General features: G+C 33.8%; 3 protein-coding genes across 5 annotated transcripts; all 3 read left to right on the plus strand.

The window, feature by feature from the left end:
* Window positions 1-454: 454 nt before the first annotated feature.
* On the plus strand, window positions 455-8,426 carry LOC145016323 (uncharacterized). The gene is made up of 6 exons (XM_078974677.1): window positions 455-665; window positions 5,907-6,152; window positions 6,403-7,313; window positions 7,428-7,595; window positions 7,675-7,830; window positions 8,042-8,426. Exons 1-3 carry the CDS (start codon window positions 455-457, stop codon window positions 7,134-7,136), a joined length of 1,191 nt encoding a protein of 396 aa, XP_078830803.1. The 3' UTR covers window positions 7,137-7,313; window positions 7,428-7,595; window positions 7,675-7,830; window positions 8,042-8,426.
* Window positions 8,427-19,035: 10,609 nt separating this feature from the next.
* LOC145014911 (squamosa promoter-binding-like protein 14) lies at window positions 19,036-23,981 on the plus strand. Of its 3 annotated transcripts, none has more exons than XM_078973355.1 (11): window positions 19,036-19,329; window positions 19,576-20,227; window positions 20,317-20,510; window positions 20,592-21,364; window positions 21,436-21,510; window positions 21,604-21,711; window positions 21,796-21,913; window positions 22,002-22,137; window positions 22,228-22,366; window positions 22,437-23,006; window positions 23,103-23,981. In XM_078973355.1, exons 2-11 carry the CDS (start codon window positions 19,605-19,607, stop codon window positions 23,547-23,549), a joined length of 3,183 nt encoding a protein of 1,060 aa, XP_078829481.1. In that variant the 5' UTR covers window positions 19,036-19,329; window positions 19,576-19,604; the 3' UTR covers window positions 23,550-23,981. The 3 variants fall into 3 exon arrangements, with proteins under 3 accessions (XP_078829481.1, XP_078829479.1, XP_078829480.1); XM_078973353.1 differs by having other exon boundaries at window positions 19,037-19,329; window positions 19,411-20,227; XM_078973354.1 differs by having other exon boundaries at window positions 19,037-19,329; window positions 19,417-20,227.
* A 158-nt stretch (window positions 23,982-24,139) lies between these two features.
* LOC145014913 (strigolactones hydrolase CXE15-like) lies at window positions 24,140-25,428 on the plus strand. The gene is made up of 2 exons (XM_078973356.1): window positions 24,140-24,948; window positions 25,041-25,428. Exons 1-2 carry the CDS (start codon window positions 24,296-24,298, stop codon window positions 25,345-25,347), a joined length of 960 nt encoding a protein of 319 aa, XP_078829482.1. The 5' UTR covers window positions 24,140-24,295; the 3' UTR covers window positions 25,348-25,428.
* The last annotated feature ends 547 nt before the right edge of the window (window positions 25,429-25,975 follow it).

The following is a 25,975-nucleotide window of genomic DNA, read 5'->3' on the forward strand; positions in this document are numbered from 1 at the left end:
AACCCAATACCAAAAACGTCAAGCTCAAAAGTCCATTTGCTGAGTACGTGGGGCGTACTCAGCTAGTACGCTTAACGTACTCCTTTCGGGGCCAATGCATGTAGCGTACCAGCTGGGTACGCCCATCGTACTCCCCAGACTACCAACCCATTCCATTAAGCACTTAATCGGTTAATACAACATGTTAAACTCTCAAATCTGATTCTAAAAGGGTAACTTATCACGTAAAGTTGGCAAATTTTCACCCATGCATGGCTTAGTGGAACTCAAGGCTCAAAAAGAGCTTAATAATGGTCTTAATACTTGCATGGACCAATATCCTCCATAAAGTTTGCATTTTTAAGAACTAGGGACCTCATTGGTGCGAAGATCTAACATCCATGGCTTCTGGAGTAGATCAAAAGCTCGACTTTGAACTCAAAAGACTTCAAAATGCATATATAACCCCATTAAAATGGATTTAGCACAAAGGACCAACAATGTGGGAACTTTTGACCTCAAAGGTCTTGCTAAGGTGAAGGTAACTTTGGATCAACAAGCTCAAGTTACTCCTCTAAATGTTCCACTTCTTCTTCTTCACCACAAAACACCAACAAACTCACTTTCAATCTCTAACCTCACCATATACACTCAGGGTTACGTTTTCAGGGTAAAAGGAGATGGAGGTTGGTCTGTAAATGTCCAAGAGGTGGATTAAGATGTTTAAATAGGGTATAAATCCTCAAAATTAGGGTTTGCCCAAACCACCATTACGCCCAACCTACGTGGGAGAAGCCTGCGACCAACAAAGAGCTAGTACGCTAAGCGTACTCATAGAGTACGCCCCGCGTACTAGCCAGGGGCCAAAATGAAAAGGATTTGCATTAAGGGATAAAAGGAAACTTACTAGAATACAAATGTTACACTTTATCCATGCATGGCGTAAATCGATCCAGATATGAGTGTTAGAGCTCTAGAAATAAGGGTTAAGAACTTAATGGATTAAATTGATACATGACGTTACCACGGAGTGGCTATGTTCTTTCCACGACGTGGTGGAAACGATTTTGGCGACCAATTTGGCGTCTAGCTACCACAACGTGGCCATGTGTGGTCACGACGTGGTAACCCGAATATTTACTCGATCATTGACTTTTTGACTAAGTTTGAATTTAGGTTAGGGTTCATGTCTTAGGTTAAGAATTGACCCTTATAAAATGTCTAGGTGAGTGTTGTATTGGTTTCTTTGCGGGTGATGATCTATAAAGGTATTTGCTTATGTCAGCGAGATAAGTTTTTTCACTATACTTTGGACTACACTTTGGATCCTTTGTATGATAGGATGTTGATATGTTGTATGGTTCTATTAGGCATGTAGATTTTTTTTTATCATTACATGTGCTTGTTTTTTTTGGTAGTTTATTGTTATGTGTATATGCCAACATATTGTGGTTAAGTTTAGGTGGTTCAGTTGTGTGCTGAAGGTCTAGATATTCGAGAGGTCCAACTTTATGTTGTAGGCCAAAGGAGGGTGGTCCAACTTCATGTTGTGGGCCTAAGGGGGCGGTCCAACTTTATGTTGAAGGCCTAGGTGGTGGGCCATCCTTACACTGCAGGCCTTGTGTGCATGCATTGTATATGTATTGTTGTGTGGAGTATTTTGGGGAACTCACTAAGCTTTGGTTTACATATTTTAATTTAAATGTTTCAGGTACTAATGAGGATCGGGGGATCCAAAGGCGTGACTGTACACACTATCCCAAAGACTTTATGTTTTTTGGAGATGTTATGTCACTATACTCTAATTGATTATGGTTTGCAAAGCAATTATTTTTATGGTGTTGACTTTTATGAAAATGGCTATTATTTTTTTTTTTAAATTTGAAAAATGTTACCATAAAGTCAAAGGGATGTTTGAGATTGTTTTTTAGGCAAAAATGTTTATTAACGTTTGATGGGGACAAAGTGAGTTTTTAAAAATGTTTGGATTATTTTTGTGGTGATAATGACCAATAAGTCAATAATTTAAGTGTTTGGTTTTAGATCTTATTTTTAATTTTAAGTTATTTTGGTTAAAAAGCTAATATATATATATATATATATATATATATATATATATATATATATATATATATATATATATATATATATATATATATATATATACTAGCCGTCTACCCGCGCAAAGCGGTGGGCGGCGAATAATTTGATCTCTTTAGAATTAAAACCATTTTGCGTTCGCTTCGAGAAATGAATATTAAATGACATCTATTTTTTCAAGAGCATTACCATACCATATTAAGGGGGTGTTTCGCTAAGCTTTTTTTTAAAATAACTTATTAGGTTCCACATCACTATAAGTTAAAAAAGTGTTTGGATTAAAATAACTTATTCCGGTGGGGAACCTCTAATACGTCATTTTTTCGTAAGTTACCCTACACTTACTTATTAACTTATAAGCTAATAAACTAATAAGCAATAAGTTTTTTTTGCCAAACACCCCTTAAATGGTTATTATTTCCATTTATATATACCCAAACCACTTGTACTGTTTATCGTCCTCTTTTTTTTTTTTTTTTTTCGATTGTCTTAATTCCTTTATTAGTTTAATGTCCTACTAAGTAAAATGCTAAAATATATAAATAATAGTTTATAAAAATAAACCTTTAGAATATCAGGTGTTGTATTTCAAAAGTCGATAAATAGGCCTTTGAGAAGTCCAAAATACTTAGGTGTCAACTTGTTCATTGTGATTTTAAACAAAGTTTGGTCACAAATTAAAACATTTTCAACGATGGTATGTAATTCAAGGATTCATATTGATTTAGGTTCTCGAAACCTTAAAATATTAAACAAAATCTATATAGAACCTTATAATAAGGACAATAATCACCGTAATCAGGAAGTTTATTTGATGAAACTTGATATTATAAGGACCAATGATGAAAAATGTTTCATTTTCAGACTAAACAAGATGAAAAATATACAAACTACCTTAATCATGTCAAATCTTGTGTTTAACCGTTCTTTATTGCAAAAGTAAGATTCTAAAATATACAAACTAATGATAATACAATGCTCTAACTGACTCTCTTAGTTGAGTTCTTTGAACCTGCAAAGTCAACACATTAAAGAAACATAGTAAAAACCTTTTTAGGAACAAACCTGATATATAATAAAGCTTTCACCCAATATATTTATAAGATAAAAATACAAAAAGTTAAAAATGATGAAATCAATTACAAGTAAGGATTAAAATAAAAACCTGTTAAGAAAGAGCCATCTGCAGGAGGGATATTTGAATCAACATGTATTTTCTGATGGTTTGAAATTTTGAATTATCCGAAATTCAGGGAAAGTGATAGAATTTGTTGAGAAATATAAGGATTCAAAACATAGGTTAAAATTTAATATTATTTTATTGATAACTAGTTGTACTATTAGTTTAATGATTTCAACGTCTTAAAAAAATAATATTATTTTATTCAATCTATTTTTAGAAATAGTAAGATTTCTTTTATAAGATAGTATATATATATATATATATATATATATATATATATATATATATATATATATATATATATTAAAAAGCTAATGGAAAATTTTCAAGTATTTCTAAATTTTTTGTTTTTTAATAAGTTTGGTCGGGATACCATTTTACCACTTTTTTTTTTTTTTTTTTTTTTTTTCCTATCATCCCCTCATCCATAGGAAATTGTAACATCTCCTCATCTTGTATTTTTTTTTTAATCTTTTTTTATTAAATATATATAATTATAATTTAATAGTTTTCTAAATATTTAAAATAATAAAAGATGAATATTTCATTAATTTAATAATAAAAACAATTACATAGAAAAAACAACAAATTAACTAAAATAAACAACGTAAAATAAGTGTACTTGAAATATTTTTTTCATAATTTCTTCTCTTACCCACAAAACCATCACGAGTTCGTCTCCCGAAAGATGGTTGATGGATTGCGTTAAAAATTTCATACCACAACTTTTTTGCTTCTTCTTTTTCCTTTCTTTTCTCGATCAGATTCTCTTTTTTGAATTGCAAACGTCTTTTGAAATCCAATTTATATATTGCAAAGCTACTTGTCACCTTGTGCACGTCATCACCTTTGTCTGATCCCGATGCATCAGACGAAGACCCTATATTTTTTATTTATCTCTACCAATCAAACGAAATATCTATTCAAGCTTAAACACGACATCTTGGTTCAAGTCTAACCCGAAAACGAGTATTTGATGAAGTTGTATAACTCTTTTAATAATTTTTAGTTCTTTTTGAACCACCTTATTTTTCTTCTTTTTTCAATCAAGCCTTCCCATTTTGGTGACATGATTAAAATTTCAAAACCTCTGACAAATTTGAGTGGCTTCCGGTTATTGTATATTTAAAATATTTCAAACAACGTCTTGAAAATGTCTTTATCATTTTACCCGCTTTTTCTTTGGTTCATCAAGTTGTTGTACACTCTGTTGAACTTTGTAACCATCTTGTTTATTTCACAAAACTTTGGCATACATTGGTGCTTTGAACGATAGTTGCCAAGACCTATTTCGTTAAGAAATCATTCAATAATGCACTGTCAAAATCTTCTTGTGCTTATGCATTTTCCTACATGAGATCCTTTGAAGCGTGGATCAATGACTTCGCTAATTTTTCCTTTTCTTTTGGTGTTTATTGCCGATGAGATGTCTTTCCTTTTATAGTCGGGGATTTTCCTGTTGATTTAGGATTAGATGGTACGGGTTTAGGTAGGTTGCATTTTCTGACGAAATTTAATTCATGATTTGGTTGGGGGTTGGCTTCTCGGAATTTACTTGGGAAGAGCGAAAAAATTATGAAAATAGAATGGGTTAACGGGTGATGTTGAGTAATATCATGATATTTGTTGATAGTGAAAGTGTCGGGGTTGGGGTGAAAATTTTAAGCATCAAGTCGTGGTTGATAAACCGACTAATCGACAACACTATTTCGAATCGCCGTTGTTGAACCACTTGCCTGCAACTTGTTTCAAGAGGATCTTTTAGGCAACTTTGGTGAGAAAGTTGTTTAAATTCATTTTGGTAATAGAAAGTGTAGAGTTTTGTTTGAATTGAATAGTAAAAAGTATAATAGTTATGTGAAATAAAATATTACATAGTATGATATTTTTAGTGGTTTATTTATTTATTTTTTGAGAAATTGCCATCTATAGTCGATGAATGAAATAATAAACAGGACACAATGAAAGTACATTGCACAGAATGGACACCCATCATCGCACATTGGTCGGTGTAGTGTTTATCACGGTATGAACACAATACCTTATAATGCGCAAGATGTTTATTTTGATATACTTAACTTTTCAAAAAATAATAATAATAAGTCTATAATTGTTTTGTAAAACAATCTTAAACATCCATATTTTTTTTTGAGTTCCATAACAAAGCAGGTGCTACTTTTGTTATTTTTGAACCAAATAGAAATAAAAAAAATTGTAATTTACTCGGTTGAAATGAATTTTATATCTCGTTTTCTTAAATTTTAATTCGCTTAAATTCAAAATCATCGATTTTTAATTCTTTTGATTAAAAGTTTGATCTTTAAAAAAAATTAAAATTAAGATTAGGATTTAGTAGGGGAGGAGTTATCCTATTCTTTTTCAAAAAGGAAATAAACAGAACCCAGACTCCTCTCTCGCCCCAAACGCATATCTTTGATATCTTCTCGTTCTTCCAACTCTTCTTCTTCTTCTTCTTCTTCTTCTTCTTCTTGCTGCTAACTGCTAAGGACGGCTTCTGTTTTTAACACTTCAGGTACAGATATAGTTAATCTGTACATTATCTTTGATTATGCGTTTACAACGCCTTCTTTATATAATTACTACCTCTTTTCGTTTTTCTTTTTTTCGTTTTTTTTTTCTTCAGGAAATTGTGATTGTTTCATAATGACGGCCGGTGTTTGTGAGGTTGAAATTGAGAATGTTAATGTTTTTTCCGGTGATTCCTCATGTAAGTTTGTTGGTGGGAGTGATGAGGTGATCGGTGGTGGTGGGAGAATGGTTGAATGCTCTGCCTTGGGCACTAATTTCATTGTTCTTGGGTCTGCAATTGCAAAGGAAGGTGAGGTGGACGACATTAACGAAGAAGTGAACAGCAAAAAAAAGTTCAACTGTAAATCAACTTGGAAGGCTGAAGAGTGGTGCCGTTTTTGAGGACTCTGTGAACATTCATCTGGACGTGAGCCATGGAGAGATTGGGCAAGTCTCTGCAACAACCTGTGAAGTGGAGAAGTTAAACGGTTTTGAAGACTTGGGTGATGTAGTCTTGACAGTTAAAGTCTCAGGTTATGTAGTCAAGACAGTTGAAGACTCGGAGGACGTGGTCCAGACAATTGAAGACTCATGATATGTGGTTCAGACAGATGTGTTCCAGACAGTTGAGGACTTGGGTGATGTGGTTCAGACAGTTGAAGAGTTGGATGATGTTGTCAAGCCAGTTGAAGACTCATGTTATGTGGTCCAAACAGTTGTGGACTCGGGTGATGTGGTCCAAACAGTTGAACACTCGGGTTTTGCTAATGATCCAGTGGAGAATGGGGATACTGAAGTAACAATTGTTGATGAGGATGCCAAGTCATGGGAGCAAGTGAAAGGTAATCCAGAATTCATAATACAAGATATTGAATTTCTTGAATTAGATGTTAAATCTGAGGATCGTAACAAGGAGAATGTTGAAATTATTGATGACGATATTGAATCTCAAATTGTGGTTATCGATGATGTTCAAAATACTTGCAACCAAGATGTTGATAGTGAGTTTCAACAATTATTTGAAATTGATGATAATAAGGAATCTAAAATGTTGGTTATGAAAAATGTTGAAGATACTCCAAGCTCAGATGATGATATAACACAATCAGTTATGGCTGAACATGAACAAGAGACAGAAGCCAGCAATTATCCAATCACATATCATACTACAATTTCACAGGTAGAGATTGATTTTCCTGATGTCAATGATGAAAAACAAACAGAAGAATTTGAAGTTAAGGAAAATCCTATTGTCCCCAAATTAATCTTCCCTGATTCATTAGTGAGCCCTGATATAACGATGCAGTTTGGCTCATTCAGTCTTTATAAGAAGGATCAAAATTAGGAGACTGAACCCACATGCAGTGCCAACAGTAATAATCTTGAAATAGTTCTTGATGATTTACAAGGAAACATAAGTGTTGACAAGGTAGTCAAAGATACGGGTGACATGGTTCCTATGTTTTTTGTAGAGGCTTCAAGTGAGTTTATTAATCTTCAAATTGAAAATACTGATAGCAAGGTATGATTTCACTTTTTTTACTTTCTATTGTTCTTATACAAACATCTGACCAGTTTTCTATCATGTAGTATACTATATGTTGTAGTTCATAGTTGGTTTTTATTCTTGAAGCAGATACACAAAATGGAGGATATGATACACCATGAACCATTGGGCTTAAAAGATAAGAATCAGTTCATTTGCAAAATCAAGCAATCGAAGAGTTATGTTTCAAATATGGGAATCCATGATGAAACTCAACATGCCTTAAACCAGAAAAGGGAGATAGAGGAGCACCTGAAGGTACATATATCACCACTTTGTATGATTCTTAGACTACATTTTAAAGGGATAAATAGCTTAAATTTTGAATTGTATGCAGAATTCAGAAAAAGAAATCAACTCATTAGAAGATAATGTATCAAAACCTGAACCTGAAGGGGCGGCTTTAGAAATAAAGAAAACACATGAATAAAATGATAAGTTAAGGAAAGAAGAAACTGAAGGCAAGTTAAAACAGCAAATTCAGTTGGAGAAGGTAAGTTTATTTATTTTAGCATATTATATCCATAAATTTGACTTTTATACAGGATGTTTTTTTTCCTGGTTCTTTTTGTCAAAAAAAGAATACTCTTTGGTTCATACATATACACATTAGGTAAACAGTCTCACAACCAACATGAGAAAAGTGTGTTTAGAATTGTAACATGTTTTTTTAGGCATCATGTAACCAATCTAAGTTTTTGCAGGTGAGAGAAAAATGGTTAAGAAAAAAAAAAAGAAAGGAAGAAGACAATTGGAGACAACTACATCAGTATGACCAACGAAATTGAGACAAATTTGTCAAAGCAGATGAAACCAAAAACCATCTTCGCTTTGGTTGTTATTTTAATTTTAATCTTTTTAGCTTACTATATAAACTAAAATATTCTCTTAGTTTTTTTATAACATTTTATAGATAGATTTTGAGTTTTGAGGTTGTAGGGTGGTTTTTAGTCTGCACATATAGTTATCGTTATTTACTTATTGGTTAAATAAATATTCTCTAAATTTTTAGTCTCTTTCATGGGAACGTACGTGGCCACATTATGAGATTCTTTTGTACTTATTTATTGGAGTTTAAAGAACAAGTAATTGACATCCAAATGGCTAAAGGGTATTGAATATTGATGACTATAAAATGACAAGTAGGGACTATACAGTAATATTCTTGATAGAAATGTGGCATTAGTTCATTAGTTGTCCTATTTAAAAGTTGCTTTTAATGTTGGTTAAACTGTTTAATATAAATAATTAACAAGAGTTTAGATAACTAAGATAAATAACATTGAATGATAAATTGAAACAAAGAAGTCACCAAAAGACTTCAATTAGCTCTACTTATATTTGGATTTTGGAAAACTTATGAAAATAGATAATACATAACTGAAATTTAGAAAAAAATTTGACACTTTTTCATGAAATTAAAGGTATTTTAGAGAATAATTTACCTGATTATAACTAAAACAATAACTTGTCCAATTCATGGTTTTAAGAGCTAATAGGTAGAACTTGAAGGTATTATTTTTTTGATTTGCCTGAAATGACTTTAAAGATATTCGATCTTTCTCTTCCATTTGCTGCGTTTTTATAATTTTCCTTAAACATTGTACTCAAAAGATGAATAACAATTCATTCTTGAATTTAAGCAATTAGAGAGATATCGTGATTAACTAGCTTCGGTATGCAAAACGAATTAGCCCACCGAGAGGGACAAATGAAATGCTCAAATAGCCCAAAAGTTGAGGTGCGACTGCGACCCAGAAGGAAAACCAACCGAAAGAGTAGGTAAGTTCATTTCTTTTAGCATGTTACACATTTCATTTTGACTTTTTGAAGATGCTTTTTTTGTTCTTTTTTCTGTCCATTTTGTCAAAAAAGAATAGCTTTTGGTTCATACATATACAACTGACTCCACAAACATGTAAAAAGGGAAAATGGGCGGGTCCCACAACTAAAAATGAGAAGGTAAATCACAATGTCACAAATTATATAAACAACTAGTTTTTAAACCGTCAAATTATTTTGTTGTCATCCGTCATCATGTAACCTAACGAGTTTGTGCAGGAATATCAAAATATTTACAGTAGAATCTTTGGTTTCTTAAAAAATTTTATTGATAGATTCACAGTTTAAGTTATATTAAATTGTAGGGTACTTTCTAGTTAGTATATATGGTTTGATGAGTATTTTACAGTTTTTTTTTAGGTCTTTCAAATTTACACAATTTCATGGAAAGTGTCGTAGGAAACATTTTACAGTTGCCAAATGCCAACCTGAAGACCGTTGGAGTTGTACATTTGGCTATTTGGGTGGTACATGATCACATTCTAAGATTCTTTTTTTGTACCAATTTATTTGGAGTTTAAAAAACAAGTAATTGACATCCAAATGGTTAAAGGGTATTGGGGACCATACAATGGTGCTAGTACAGTACTATTCTTCATAGGAAGCTGGCATTGGTTGTCCTATTTAAAAAGTCCAAAAGATTTTTTTCACTTCCCATTAAAGATTTATGATTTTGTATTACTTTTTAATGTTACTTAAACTATTTAATATAGAGAAAATTGATTAATAAAAGTTTAGATAACTAAATTAATGAAACATGGATGATGAATCATGAATCGGAGTAAAAAAACAATGAAGGTAATTCGATCTTTATTGGAGGTAACATAAGAGCACAATGCCTTTTGACAACAATTATTTTGTGGAAAAGTTATTATAAACTATAGGATTAATATCATTAAAAACCTTATATATATTGTATTTTTTTTTTTCTGTTTAAACATAATTTGTTTATTGAAAAAAAAAAAAAACTTATGTTTTTTCCATTTTTCTCGATTTGGCCAATTTAACAATTTTTTAAAAAAGTTAAAGGTTTTTTCGTAAATAATTAAAAGGTTGAGTGTTTTATTGGAAAAAAAATAAAAAATTGAAGGTCTTTTTGAAAAATTGAAAAGATTAGGTCTTTGTCAAGAAAAAATAAAAATGATGTTTAATCTAAAAAACAAATATAAAGAATCTTTTATATTGTTAACCCTAAAATGTATAGAAAACTAATATGCACCAAAATTTTTAACAATAATTTTATCATATTGATATGGAAAACTAGAATCATGTAAAATAGATGTACTAATGTATTATATGAATATTTAAATGTTTATTATGATCATCTAACGTCTTATTCTCAAAAAAAATTGAAGGAAAGAAGGAAAGGAAATGAAAAAAAATGTGTGTTTTTGAATTTTTTGTTTAGGAGGGGAATTGAGGGAAGGAATCAAGGAAATAGATGTTTCGGAGTTTTATTTAAGAAATAAAAGAAAAGAAAATGAAGGGATTGTGGGGAGAAAAAAAAAAATTTCTAAGATTTATTTTCTTCCATTTTTGATTTTTGTAAAGAGTTCTATTTCCTTCACTTTTCTTCCTTCACTTTTCTTCCTCACCATTTCCTTCCTAAAAAACTTGACAGCAGGACCTAAATGTCTTTTTACAATAAAATATATCTAATATTATTTGAGGGTATAATCTTTGATCCGGCATAATGTCACGTATTTAAATAAAATTATTTGTAATAGAGTGAAATAAGTAAGATGTAGACAAATAAATCGGTGATGGATCTTTCTAATATTTCGTAATCATTGTTAATAAACAAACAAATAAATGGTTTTCGTGTCTGCAATAATTTTTCAGAATATGTAAAAGAAATGATAATTTTTATATTAATTATAGAGTAAAAATGTATGTAAAAAACGTATTTTCAAGCAATATTTATTTTATCAACACTGTAGTAAATTCAATATTCAAGGATTTATAATACAAGCCATTAATTAAATAAGGAATTCCGTTATCAAATAAAAAATCGATTATCAATAAACTAATTTCCGTTACAATTAGTCGGTTATCATACACACTAACTTAATAGTTATTTTAACAATTAAATAGTATCTTTGACTTATATTAGAAATATAAAAACAATTTATTAAAAAAGAAAGAGAGACAAAGAAATAATTAGTGTTGTGGAAACATAAAGGTGACACTGCACATGTTCACAAATGCATTGTACATGTTCAGCAATGTGCCTTTGCTTTTGGTTTGGTAATGAAAGATCTATTTGCCCACAAACTCACTCTTTCATGTAGTTTTTAAAATAAGAGCATATTTAACATAGATTTTTTTTTTGACAACTTCGTTGTAAATAAATGTTGGATACGTTAAGATTTATACTAATGCAAAGGTGGTTTGATACATTTTACTAAGTATGGTAAGAGATTGAATTGACTCTGCTAGATTCAGATCGTTTGATTTAATAATTAAAAATATTTGATTCAAGTTTCACTCAGTAGACATTGATCTGATCAACAACTATGAAACAATCCTTAAGAATCTTATATAAAAAATATAGTTTTTATAAGTATAATTTGCAATTAAGTTACGTTGTTTGATTGTCTAAATAAAATGCCTTATAAAAAGTTATACAACAAAGTAAAATTTATCAATTTAAAGTAAGAATTATATATCATAGAAAATGGTGCAGTTTGTCGTTATTAAATGATACGTAGATTATTAATTAATATATACTCCTATTAAATATGTGACCAATTAAATCTTTAATACTTTAAAAAACAGTTGTGATTTTTGTCCAATAAAACACTTATTTCATTCGACCCACATAAGTTGGCTAGTTTCCAAATTGAGTCTAATATCAAAATTGGGTTTATGGTTATCAACATCAATAATCAACCAATGTTCATAATATACATATATAATGTTGGAATTTATAGTAGAAAATGTAAGTTTGTTAGTTTCCAATTATCTTATATAGGTGGGGAAAAAATATTTGGTGGGTTTATAATGTATTTTTTTGATATGCCTTTAAAGACTTTAAATGGATCAAGAGATGGGTCAAACTCACATGCTCGCTCAGGGTCGACCCTTATGTTTATACAAACAAAGTTAGGGCTTAGGTCCCTCACATCTGGAGGGCCCCACAAACCAATGAGTCCATGTATATCCCTAATCGGCTAAGGCACTAAGTTAATCGCAACATAAAAAAAATGACGCTTAAACTTCTATCTTCTTCGTCTTCATTCTTTAATTCTTAATACAAATTATGTGAAGTTGAATCGTTGCTGAAATACTTCTTCTTCTTTTGATTCATGGCACAAGGCTGCTTCGGTCATTCCATATGTTGTCCGACTTCTTCCTTCTCCATTGAAGCCTTCTTCAATCTCCATAAACGGTAATATATGTCAATAAGTATTGTTTTTTTCACTATCTTGAACATCTCCACCATGTTTCTGCTTTAGCTTCCCAATATTAGGTTTATTGATCTTGTCAAATTTCACTTGAATTATATGTCCATTAGGATTGATTATGCTTTTCATTATAAAATGTTTCTGCAATGATAGATTATAGACTTGTAGTCAAAAGGCCCCAAAATTTTGATTCGTTTCGAGCCCCCGAACTGGTTGAGCCGGCTCTGTGCTCACCTAGCCTAACCGATGTCGTGAGTACGCGAAATTGCTTTATTTAGGCGCACTTAACACTTCACACGACACATTGGTCGCTGAGAGATTGGTGAGTTTTCAGGGTTTTGGGATCGGTTAGGTTAGAGCAACCCGATTTGTGGATTTTAGAAACTTTTGGAAGGCCCAAAAAGTGTGTTGCTTGGAGAACAAGACGTTGTCCTAGGGTTTATTTGGGTCGGCCATATGGAAGGTTTTTTGCTGCCTTCTAGGGTTTCTTGTGAAAAATAGTCTACTAAAATAAACTTAATTTAACTACAAATCTTGTTTTAAATTTATAGATCCTAACAAACTAAACTGGAGACAATGTACCTGATCAGATATATTGTTAATTGAAGTAAGCAATGGTGTAGAACTCAAGGGGAATCGACGTGTACAAAATAAAATAATAAAAATAAAGTAATTATGAAATAAGCAAGATACTTTTAATTATAAAATATACTTTTGATTAGACTTTCGAAAAAAATATAGATATATGGTTAATTTATATGAAGTGCAGTGGAAATTTGATGGATATTCATTGATTTCTAATTTGATTAACTTAATGCTAATATCATTAATCGTATGACTATAAGTTATCTACCAGCAAGGATACTTTTCTAGACTCACTTTATCCGTTCATATTATGTAATAGTTTAACAAGTATGATTAGTCTGAGGGTTAGTAGCGACCTCTCAGATTGTCTAAGTTATTGGATCAATCACAAATATTAATCTCAGTTTTATTATGTTTAACCTAGGGTACCACTCCACTAATCACAATTACATATGCTTTTGAGTCAGTTGTCCAGCTTGGACAAGTTAATAAACAATGTGATTCAAGATACATAATATGAATCTAATCATCGATCATGCACTTCGTTACATAAACATAACAAAATCATTAGCAGTACTCTTGGATTTTTAGTTAAACAATAACATAATAAATTAAATACTATCAAACTCATTTCAATGAATTAAATCATAGTCATATATCACCTACATATCAAAAGTATAGGGTCTTAGCCCATAATCAAAATTGAATAGCTAATAAGAACAAAGAAATTAAACATAATGCAAACCAAGATTCTTTAGAACTTCAACTACATATATCCCCAACTATTCTTGGCTTCTTTTAGGGTTCTTAACATACCTTTTCACTTCAGATCTTTTTGTGTATTCTTCTTCTTTTCTCATACTCTTATGTTTTTTACAAAAATCGGCTTAATTTATAGCTTTTTTAGGTAGAATTAAATCGAAGTGTGGCAGATTACTGCGGCACAAATTACAAGATTTTCAGAAATCTTTGAAATTATAACGTCCCAAAAATTACAAAGAGATTTTTTATTTGAAAATAGATTAACCAATCAAAACCTTCAACCATAAGTGACATTCATTTGTTTGAAACCATAGTATTATCATAGCTAAATTACAAGAAAGCAAAAATCATTATCTTCAATGTGTGGGTATAGTCCCGTCGAGCTCTTCTCACGAACAACCTGCAAAACATTTAATCCACAACTGTAAGCATAAAGCTTAGTGAGTTCCCTAGTCTACCACATATTTTAGCATATATACAATGCATCCACATAATTTTTTGCTATAGCGTCGACCTCGAAACTCCCTTATCATGCATATAACATACATAACAATCATATATGAATTGATGGGTCTACTCCAATCCCAAGTGAATGTTATGGGACAAATCATAGTCTTAAATTCACATCTTGCCATCGGCCAAATCATCGTTTTTCCTTGCCATTGTCAGGGGACAAATCCTAATCTTCATATAAGTGTTAAGGACCAGAACCTGGTCTTTCATACAATTGTCAGGGGCCAAATCCTAACCTTTCATACAATTACAGGGCCATATTCTGTTTTTTCATACAATTTCCAGGAGCCATATCTTGGTCTTCCATACAATTCAAAACGTCCTATACAGTAAGGGATTAGATAAACAGTCGAACAGATGGTCCACCATAAAGCAATGGATCAAACAAGAACCATGCAATAAGGCTTTATAACAAGATTTATCAGGCTATCAAACTTAAACTACATAGAACCAATACTACTATTATCACATAATCATGCAACATAAACACATAACATATACTAGCATATTACATACAATTTGTAATTAGCCACCCCTTGTTATAATGTCATTGATCACGTCTCAATTAAGTCCCTCACTAATCAATAATACAAACCTTGGTAATTGGCCTTCCCAAGTTATCCTAACCAAACATAACTCCTAACAGTGTCATACGATCAACAAGCAAGACCCTACCAGTCTAGCATATCATAATACCAAGTTTCCTAAACTACATATACATAGCAAGTAGTTATCTTAGTCAACTATCATACTCATACTCTAATAGTACCACTACCTTAACATACAAAGTATATACAATGGTATACGTTGAATAGTGAGAAAACTCACCTGAATCGTAGAAACCAGAGTAAAACAACAACACTCTTACTCCTTGCACTGATCAATCCCGCAAGCTGACTAGCACCAAACAAATATCAATCCTCAATCAACAACCCAAATCCTTCAAGTTTGACGCAAGGTCAAACTGGTCAAAAGTCAACAGCCACCATGACTTGGAGACCTCTTAGACACGTCGCAGGATTGTCAAAACATAACGGTCGATATGCAGTACATTACTACATGATAGGCCCTATTTGGCCACATCATGGGCATGTAAGGACAAAACAATTATCAATCAGATCTCCACCATGTCGTGGGCCCTCCTTGGCCACACTGTGGTTACTAGCATATGACTTATTTCTTCATTAAGAGCTTAATCCCTGCAAATCAAGGCTCCACATTCAACGCCCGATATGGCAGGTAAATTCCTTAGTTATTTATTTCTCATTTATTTTTCTTAACGACCTCGTACACTGGGCGTATATGAGGTACGTTGGACATACTTTGAAGGGTTTTATTGTTGGATATAGTATCTAAGTCCATAACTATATTTGGTATGTACTTGACCCGATCCGGCATGGTCCATTTGGGTTGCACTTCACCCGAAAAATTTATGGATAATCTCTTGAGAATAGTATAAGTTATGATTTATTAATATATTATAAGTTCTAATATATTAATATAAAATCATATTATTTAATTAGTATTGATCTATAATCTAGAATTAATTTAGAGATCAAAAGCATTACTAATTAAATATGAGCTCTTATATTTATATAGTGTGGGTTAATGCTTATTTGGAATGGGATAGGCTTGCTTGGAAAGTCCATGGATACTCCATGGAGCTTTAACCCATGGATCTCATGAAAATGAAAAGACATGAGTATTAGGGTTTACATGGATGTAACTCTAATCCATCACACTGTATAAATGAGGCTTTGGTTCTTAAAATCACACTAGTTGTGGTGAGTAAAGTAAGAGGGCCGATTTCAATAAGGGTTACTATTCTCTTTAAGTTCCAAAGTTTGTGGCGATTTGTGATTTCCATTTGAGGCATGCACACTATTGGTGCTAGGCTCTAAAACTCCAAGCAATCAACTACAACTACAAGGTAAGTGATTCTACTAGCTTTATATGATTCAAGTTCCCCATGCCATGCTAGATAGGATAAGAACCTTGGAAAAATAATTATTTACATGTACCATAGTCAAACATAGATCCAAGGTTTATAGGGTTGCATGTACACCATAGGAGTGTTATAATGTTCAAAACCCATCAGTGATATAAGAGCCTAGGCTTGTTTGTATGATACTTGATGCAAAAGTTGTTTTTTTTTTTAAAACTAAAAATGTATAGATTGCAAAACTCGACGAGTTCTGGCCAAAAACTCGTCGAGTTCATGAGTTACCACATGAACTCGACGGGTTCCTTAGGGAACTCGACAAGTTTAGCTTGTAGAATGCAGTTTCTCGTGTTTTGCTGCTAAAAATGGACTAGAAACATTACCCTAAACTGTTTTGGTGTTATAAAACTTGTTTTAGATGGTGTAATGTTTATGTTAATCCATTTACAATGGCTATTATCAAAATTACAAGTTTTATGAGTATTTTATGATTCTTGAAATGTTCATATTCATGTTCTTGAACTTATGAAGCTTAGATGATCATAGAAATTGTTTGTAACCTATTTGGTAGTTTAAATTCATGATCATTATGTGTTTTAATGGAGTCCATAATTTGTCCTCAAGTTATGGAAATCCAAAGGTCACACTTTAATAAAAACCATTAAAAGAACACAAAGGGTTATAAAAATGAAGAGTCTTCACTTTTTACGTCATACAACGTCGTGTCGGTTCTGTCGCGAAACTTCAACAGGTCATAACTTTCTCATTATAACTCGGATTTTGGTATTTTATATCCCCGGAATCCTTGTTTCAACCACTACAACTTTCTTCATAGATATCCACTTTATCTAACATTTATTTTCGACGTTTATTTTTATCCTTAATTCATTAAATTATAATAATTAAGTATAAAACACATAATACTCAAATAATACCTCTTATTATCTTAAAACAAATTACAAAGGTTGACATAGACTATTACACCATCATTAAAGTCTAGCCTAGAAACACAGACGTTACACTAAGCCTTATGATAATCGGTCTCTGGATCACGACCCTGAATTATGAAATGATTCGAAACAGGGTGTTACATAGGGTTTTTCTTTTACAGGTTTAAAGGTGATGAAAGATGACGGTGAAGGAAACCTTAGCCCCTCACTACCTTTAAATAGGGTCCAACTTCGAATTTAAGGTTTTACATTTGATCAAGTGTCACGTCGTGACACTTAATTGACCCTTCCCGCGTAACGCTGCTGTGTCATGTCGTGACGGTGCTTCCCTCACGCCGTGACCACCTTGAAATCCATATTAGCTTAATTTTCGTACCTTCAGGATTCGAATTTTATAGTTATGGGAGTTTCAAATAAATATGTTTGAAGAAATTGAATAAATAAACAATTAAGTAGTTCTTAAATTAATTGGGTTTAAAAATACTTAACTGTCGAACTTTCTAATAAACATCTCTTTATCATATTAATTATATTCAACTATATATATATATATATATATATATATATATATATATATATATATATATATAATTTTTTTCTTGGGCAACATACAAGTGTTCGATTAGTTTTGTTAGAATCTGAGAAAAGATATGACAACTTACCAAAATATTATATTACGCGATAACAACCATTTATTATAATTATTAATATTAAAACAATAATTAAAGGTAATAGTCTATGTAGTTACCGTGATTAAAATTTCAATAGCGACCACAGAACGCTATTTGAAATTATAGTCATCAGTGTGGTATAACATTGATATAACAACCCTAATATTATATATAATTTTAATTTTATGTTATATATTTATATAGAATCTATATAGTAGTGTATTAATACTATAAGTTTATATAGAATTGATATCATTAAAACTAAAAAGTTATATAAGATCATAACTTCATATATTAATAGTGAGTTCTCTGTGACTATGTGAGGTAATACTTGGTAAATGATAAGGACTAAATCAAAGAATCACAAATTAACGAGTTTATAAGTGTGAAACACTGAAAGAGAAACATTTAACATTAAATCAATTACCATTTAAAGATTCACATGTGTAAGTAGATCATCGCAACTTAAATCATCATGGTTTCCAAGCAGGAAAAAAAGAGACAAGAAAGATGTTACATGTCGTTCTTTGCTTTAAATACTTTTTGCTTTGTAGTTAGTAAGGTTTGTTAATTGGGCTTATTAAAATGCAAATATAGTGACTCATTAAAAAGAGATTTAACTTGAAGTAGCTCACAATTGATTTTTTTTCTTTGACAAAATAACCAAAATGACCAAAATGTGAACGAAAGTATAAATTCATGTATAGCGGTGATGAGGTTTGTGATAAATAGTATCGCTAATAGCGCTAACACTATTTGAATGGTTCTGTATCACCGCGAAACGCTATAGCACCACTAGCGCGCTATTGATAGGATATGTAATAACAAACCTATAATTTTGATCATTTTAAATAATAAACTTTGTATTGATTTAAAAATATTTCACCTTTTATATTTTTCGATTTTAATACAATAGGGTTGAGGGTTTTTAAGAAGTCGAGAAGGGGGAGGTTAGGTTTTGTACCACTCAAGTCTCAAACATCATCTTCACTGTAAACGAGTGGAGAAAAAGTACAGATAGAGAGAGAGAGAGTAATAAGGTGAAATTTATTACTGACGTTTTTCTTGCCCTTATGAAGAAAAAAAGGAGATAATCATAAACTAAAAAACAAACCCCATTCGACTCGTACGACTACACCTTCCAATTGACTCCACCACCCTTTTCACATCTTCTTTTATCATCAGATCTATTTGCTCTCTCTTCCAGATCTGGGCGTCTCTTCTTCGAATTCATCATCAAGTTTCTGTTAGATCCAATCCTCACCTCTTTGTAGAAACCCCTCACTGGATTTTTGATCAGGGTGTTATGAACTCGTAGAGGTTGGTATTTTTTGACCTATATTTGTTCCTTTTTTTAATTTTCTGTATGTTTATAGCTAAGCTAGTTTCGAATTATCGTAGGAGCAGCTCAAAAACATTTGAAAAAAAATGGGAAACATCAAATTTGGGAGGTTTGATTCAGTTTGTGGAATAAAAGAGGGGAAATAGGAGTATTTCATCGGATCAAAATAGCGTTGATTATTTTATTCTTTAGCAAGTGATTCTGAGAAGCTCCGAATTTTATAGGAATTCGGATACTTTATTTGGTGGAAAAAATGGAAGAGGTTGGTACTCAACTAGCTCCTCCTTTATATATGTACAACACAATCGGTGCCGGAAGATTTCCCGATGCCCATCCGATGGCCAAGAAACGAAGCCTGCCGTATCAAAACCCAAACCTTATTCAACATCAGCAACAACAACAGTATCTACAAAGGTTAATCCCAACTTTAAATGAGCCACGGAACAGTTGGAACCCTAAAAATTGGGAATGGGATAGTTCAAGACTCGTGGCTAAACCCTTGGATATGATGGAGATTTCTAGAGAACAGCAACAACAACAACAACAACAACACCATCATCAAACTGCTGTTAATCCTCCCAATCCCGATGGGTCAAAGAGGAGTCCAGTTGGTCAAAGGGAAGAAGACGAACGCCTCTTGTTGAAGCTTGGTGGTGGCGAGGAGGCAGCGACCAGGCCTAGCAAAAGGGTCCGATCTGGTTCACCTGGTAGTGGTTGTGCCGGGAATTATCCAATGTGTCAAGTTGATAACTGCAAAGAAGATCTATCCACTGCTAAAGACTACCATAGGCGTCACAAGGTTTGTGAGGTTCATAGTAAAGCTGGAAAAGCCCTAGTTGGAAAACAGATGCAAAGATTCTGTCAACAGTGTAGCAGGTTGGTTGATTCTTCAACCCATCACTTTCTGTTTCTTGAAACCTTTGCGCTAAATGACTAACACACCCTTTTCACAAACTTGTTTCTAGGTTCCACCCTCTTTCTGAGTTTGACGAGGGGAAGAGAAGCTGTAGGCGTAGACTTGCAGGTCACAACAGGCGAAGAAGAAAGACACAGCCAGAAGATGTTGCTTCACAGTTATTAATCCCTGGAAATGGTGATAAAAATGGCGCCAATGACATGGATATTGTTGGTTTGCTAACAGTTTTAGCTCGTGCTCAAGGTAACATTATTTATACGGTTATACACCTCCTGTTTAACTTTAAACTTTCAGTACCCTGATATTTGTTCTTAAAAATATTAGGAAATGCAGAGGACATGAGCAGGAATTCTTCACCATTACCTAATAAAGATCAGCTTATGCAAATTCTCAACAAAATAAACTCTTTGCCTTTACCGGTTGACCCAGGGTCAAAGCAACCAGTTCCTGGAAGCTTGACTAATGTTGACCAAGAGAAAACCTCTTCCGAGGTTCAAAAAGTCAACAAAAAAACCAGTTCATCGACAATGGACTTTCTTGGTGTTCTTTCAGGCTCTTCGGATGCACCTGAACCATTGTCACAAAAAAGGAACCAAGTGATTGAGGCTGATAAGAACAAGACTAACTCTGGTTGTGTTAACCAAACCATGGTTCATTCTGGAGGAGAGAGAAGCAGCACTAGTTTTCAGTCTCGTGAGGATTCAGATTGTCAAGTGATGGACACACCTCTTAATTTACAGTTACAGCTGTTCAGTTCTTCACCTGAAGATGATAGTCCACCTAAGCTAGCATCAAGCAGGAAGTATTTCTCATCTGACAGTAGTAATCCAATGGAAGACAGGTCACCATCATCTTCGCCACCTGTCGTGCAAAGGCTTTTCCCAACAAAAGCTTCAAGAGAGAGAATGAAGCCTGAAAGTATGTCTACTAGTGGTGAAGTTACTGCAAATGTTAAAGCCACCATGTCTCTGGAGCTTTTTGGAGGGATGAATAACGGTGCTGATAATGTTTCCATTCAAAGCTCACCTTACAGAGCTGGGTACACGTCATCATCTGGTTCTGACCAATCACCTTCCAGCTTAAATTCTGATCCTCAGGTTGTTACACAATCAATACATTTATGAATCTTTTCTTTATGTGCAAGTCTAATTTGGTGTTTTTTTTATAGGATCGAACCGGGCGATTATCGTTTAAACTGTTTGACAAGGATCCGAGTCATTTGCCTGGGTCACTACGGACACAGGTGAGAAGGGGCGTTTTGGTCATTTTGACTTGCTAATTAGAAATTAGAAAATTCTTGCTCTATTTTAACATGGTTTTGGTTTCTTGATTTTAGGTTTACAATTGGCTTTCTCAAAGTCCATCAGAGATGGAAGGATACATAAAGCCTGGTTGTGTGGTTCTCTCAATTTATTTGTCCATGTCATCGTCTTCTTGGGATCAAGTGAGTAAATTAGTTGTTAGTTATTAAAGCAGTGATCTTTCTCTTCTTTTTAGGGTTTTTACCGAGCTGTGATTTTTCTTGCAGCTTGAAGAAAACTTTCTTCAGTATATCAATGCTCTTGTTCAAGAATCTGGTACTGATTTCTGGGGAACCGGAAGATTCTTAGCACATACAGAAAAGCAAATAGCTTCACATAAAGATGGTGAGTCATCAGTCGTGTTATTATATCTTGTTTTACACTTATATTATCGTTCATTTGTCTAAATCTTTCATGTTATGATATTTATCAGGCAAGGTCCATTTGTTCAAATCTTTGAAAGCATGGAGTTCACCACAGTTGATTTCCATTTCACCTCTAGCTGTTGTATCTGGAAAGGAGACTTCTTTTGTCCTAAGAGGCCGAAACCTAAGGACACCTGGCACCAAGTCTGTACCTATTCCTATACTAAATTAAGCTCAAATTATTAACACAGAGTGAAAATGTTAAAGAAAAATGAATGTCATGTTGTATCGCAGAATCTATTGCACACATGCGGATGGATGTATACTGGAGGAAGCAACAGAATCAACAGATCAAGGTTCTACATATGAGGAAATTAGCACACGTAGGTTCACAATTTGTGCACCTAGTGAACGTGGTCGATGTTTCATCGAGGTATATTTATTTATATATAACAATATTATGGATCTTCATCAGAGACTTATCTTTTGAATCATATGAACAGATCGAAAACGGTTTCAGAGGTACGAGTTTTCCTATAATCATTGCGGATTCTACACTCTGCCAAGAATTGAACCTTTTGGAGGCTGAATTTGGTGAGGTCCAAAATAGGCAACCAAGTTTGGTGAAGGAAACCATACACTTTTTAAATGAGCTTGGATGGCTTTTCCAAAAAAAAAATGGTGGATCCGGATCTCATTATAGTCTCACTCGATTCAAATTCCTTCTTGTGTTCTCGGTTGAAAGAGATCTGTGTGGTTTAGTGAAAACTCTTTTAGGGATTCTTCTTCAAAAAGGCTCCGGGGGCATTACAGAAGATGATTCATCAATGGAGATGCTATATGCAATTAACCTTTTAAACCGGGCTGTTAAGAGAAAATGCAAAAACATGGTGGATTTGCTCATACATTATTCAGTAGTTGGGGACACAGATACGGATTCTGCTGCTGCTTCCAGAAAGTACATTTTCCCGCCAAATCTAGCGGGACCCGGCGGCATCACCCCCTTGCATTTGGCTGCTTGCACTAGTGATTCGGATGAAATGGTTGATGCCTTGACAAACGACCCGAATGAGGTATTATATTTTTCTTTATTATTATTCCCATTTTCCTCTATTGGTGATTGTGGTTAAAAGAGTAAGTGTTAATGATTAGTTTTTGGTATATCTTAGGTTGGGTTGCTGAGCTGGAATTCTTCCTTGGATGCAAACGGGCTGTCACCATTTGTATACGCGACCATGAGAAACAACAACTCATACAACACTTTAGTGGCACAAAAACTTGCAAACAGGATAGCGGGTCAAGTCTCTGTACATATCTCAAACGAGATAGAGCTTCAAACCGCAAGGAGGGTTGACCATGTTGACCACCATGAGCTTAGTTTCAGAGTGAGGGATCATCACGTGGGCACAAAATCTTGTTCAAAATGCGCAATTGTAAGAGCAAAACACCCGAGAAGAATCCCGGGTTCACAAGGGTTGCTTCATCGTCCGTATATCCACTCCATGCTTGCAATAGCTGCGGTTTGTGTATGTGTGTGTTTGTTCCTTCGTGGGGCCCCCAATATCGGTTTGGTTGCTCCGTTTAAGTGGGAGAATTTGAACTTTGGTTCAATGTAAGAAAGAAAGAAACATATGGCACCACCTATGAAAAAGAATAAGTAGAGTTGATTAGAGAGAGCATAATTTAACTTTTGGGAAAGGTGAATAAGAAAAACGGGATCATTGATAACATTGCATGAGATAACGACGGTTTTTGTCCCCTGTTCTTGGTCTTTTACGTTCAAGTTCTTATTTGAAACCGAATGGAGACTTGTAGTAAGTAACATCAGGGGCAGATAAGACAATTGTGTCTTCTGGTTGATGTTATTAACCGTGGCTGACTTGTTACTAGTAGTTATTGTCTTTCAAGTATGTAAGTTTTTTTTTTTTTTTTTTTTTTTTTTCTTAAATAGCAGATAGCGTTTGTCTTCTCTTGTTTCTGTATATTGTTTTGCCAAATGGAAAAGGATCATATATTATATGTAATGTCTTCTCTTGTTCTTTGCTTAATATACTATTTGTCATCATCTTTTGATTCTAAAACCAACCAACCAACCAACAAAACACAAGATATTCATATAGGAATATAGTAGTGTTTTTGTCGTATTGTTTTGGGTTAGGTTAGGTATAAAAAAGCATAAACGGCCGGCTTTAAAGACCTCATATTTGGCACGTAATTGAGAATAAATATGTCATACGTAACCGACAAACGAATATGAAGAATTTACGCCATCTTTTTCTTGTCTTTTGTATTGTTTTCATCTTCTAGAACTTTTCCATAAAAGCAAATTCAACAGAAACCCACTCCAGTCAGTCCTACTACCATGGCGAAAGTGGAGGTTGACGAGTGTCGAGGGGTGCTCAAAGTTTACAGTGATGGATCAATATGGCGATCAACTGAACCGAGCTTTCGAGTCTCTGTGGTTGACGATGGTTCAGTGCTCTGGAAAGACGTGCAGTTTGATCAACAAAACAACCTCCACCTCCGTCTTTACAAACCGGCTTCCGCCGTGGCCAAAAAGCTACCGGTGTTTTACTACATCCACGGCGGTGGTTTCTGCATTGGGTCACGAACATGGCCAAACTGTCAGAACTACTGTTTTAAACTGGCTCTGGCTTTACAAGCTGTAATTGTGGCTCCTGATTACCGGTTAGCCCCTGAGAACCGGCTTCCGTTGGCGGTGGAGGATGGGTTCACTTCCGTGAAATGGCTCCAATCGCAGGCGGTGGCAGCTGAGCCGGACCCATGGCTGGTTGACTCGGCAGACTTTACACGTGTCTTCATCTCCGGTGACTCTGCTGGTGGTAACATTGCTCATAATATGGCGGTTCGGTTGAGGGCTGGTTCCAAGAGCTTGGAACCGGTTCAGGTTAAAGGCTATGTACTCTTGGCACCCTTTTTTGGTGGGACCCAGTTAACGGAATCCGAGGCTCATGGTCCTAAAGACGCTTTCTTGAATTGGGAACTCATCGATAGGTTGAATTTACACTTTACACCCTTTTTGTTCTCAAATGTATGATTATGATTATCATCGGTGTTTTGAACCGGTTGATGTGTTTGTTGGTTAGGTTTTGGAGGTTATCGATTCCGGTTGGGGACACAATGGACCATCCTCTAGTGAACCCGTTTGGACCCGTTAGCTTGGATCTTGAACCGGTGGAGTTGGACCCAATGTTGGTGGTTTGTGGGGGTGCTGACCTATTGAAGGACAGAGCTAAAGACTACGCAGAAAGATTGAAGAAGTTGGGAAAAAAGGTGGAGTATGCAGAATTCGAAGGTCAGCAACATGGGTTTTTCACCATAGATCCAGATTCACAAGTATCCAAGGAATTGATGGAGATAATCAAAGACTTCATCAAACAGTATTCCATTTAATGATTGTATGCCTGTGGAAAGTTTGTAAAAGTTTCAATCCTTATGATAACATTGAAAGGACGAATGTGGAATTAGTAATGAGTTTGTGTGATTTAGCGATTCTGTGTAGAATAAGTGAATGAAAAATGATTTTAACAGATATCATTTTTAGCTTTCTCTCTTGAAACTACGTTGAGTGGGTAATAGTGATAGAACGAATGTCATTATTTTGAAGTTCTGTCTAGGACCGGTTTCAAACAAAGAATTGAGGCAAGTGTTGTGAAATGGAAGTTTAGATCATGAAAAGCTTTTCAACTGTTAGACCATGAGATATGGGGGGAAAGTTTCCCTCCACCTAACCATTATCTCCTTCCATACCAACAATAATGGTGTAACTGCAACGATAGAAAAAGAAAAGAAGAAGAAAATGATTGGCTATAGTTTTCCATGGTATTTATCATGAGACACCATGATGGTGTGTATGACTTTAGCATCAGGGATGAGTGACAAGGTTGCCACGGGACCATGAACCATTGTGACCGGTATATTCTTTGGTCATAGGGTTTGTTTGGTTGGACTGAATGTTGATTACTTTATTGAAATGAAGATGGTTATTAATATGAAATGTTAGTCGAGTAGGAAAAACCGG

Source organism: Lactuca saligna, chromosome 9 (assembly GCF_052625555.1).
Source record: "Lactuca saligna cultivar CGN05327 chromosome 9, ASM5262555v1, whole genome shotgun sequence".
In the NCBI taxonomy this organism is placed as follows: Eukaryota; Viridiplantae; Streptophyta; class Magnoliopsida; order Asterales; family Asteraceae; genus Lactuca; species Lactuca saligna.

Bases quoted from the DNA above. Each gene is read 5' to 3' on its own strand.
- LOC145016323 (XM_078974677.1), top strand. From the start codon at position 455: ATGGATTTAGCACAAAGGACCAACAATGTGGGAACTTTTGACCTCAAA. The intron at 666-5,906 runs GTTGGTCTGTAA...TTTTTTCTTCAG, and splicing joins CAGGGTAAAAGGAGATGGAG to GAAATTGTGATTGTTTCATA. The intron at 6,153-6,402 runs GTAAATCAACTT...TGGTTCAGACAG, and splicing joins CAGCAAAAAAAAGTTCAACT to ATGTGTTCCAGACAGTTGAG.
- LOC145014911 (XM_078973355.1), top strand. From the start codon at position 19,605: ATGGAAGAGGTTGGTACTCAACTAGCTCCTCCTTTATATATGTACAAC. The intron at 21,712-21,795 runs GTGAGTAAATTA...TTTTTCTTGCAG, and splicing joins CATCGTCTTCTTGGGATCAA to CTTGAAGAAAACTTTCTTCA. The intron at 23,007-23,102 runs GTATTATATTTT...GGTATATCTTAG, and splicing joins TGACAAACGACCCGAATGAG to GTTGGGTTGCTGAGCTGGAA.
- LOC145014913 (XM_078973356.1), top strand. From the start codon at position 24,296: ATGGCGAAAGTGGAGGTTGACGAGTGTCGAGGGGTGCTCAAAGTTTAC. The intron at 24,949-25,040 runs GTTGAATTTACA...TTTGTTGGTTAG, and splicing joins AATTGGGAACTCATCGATAG to GTTTTGGAGGTTATCGATTC.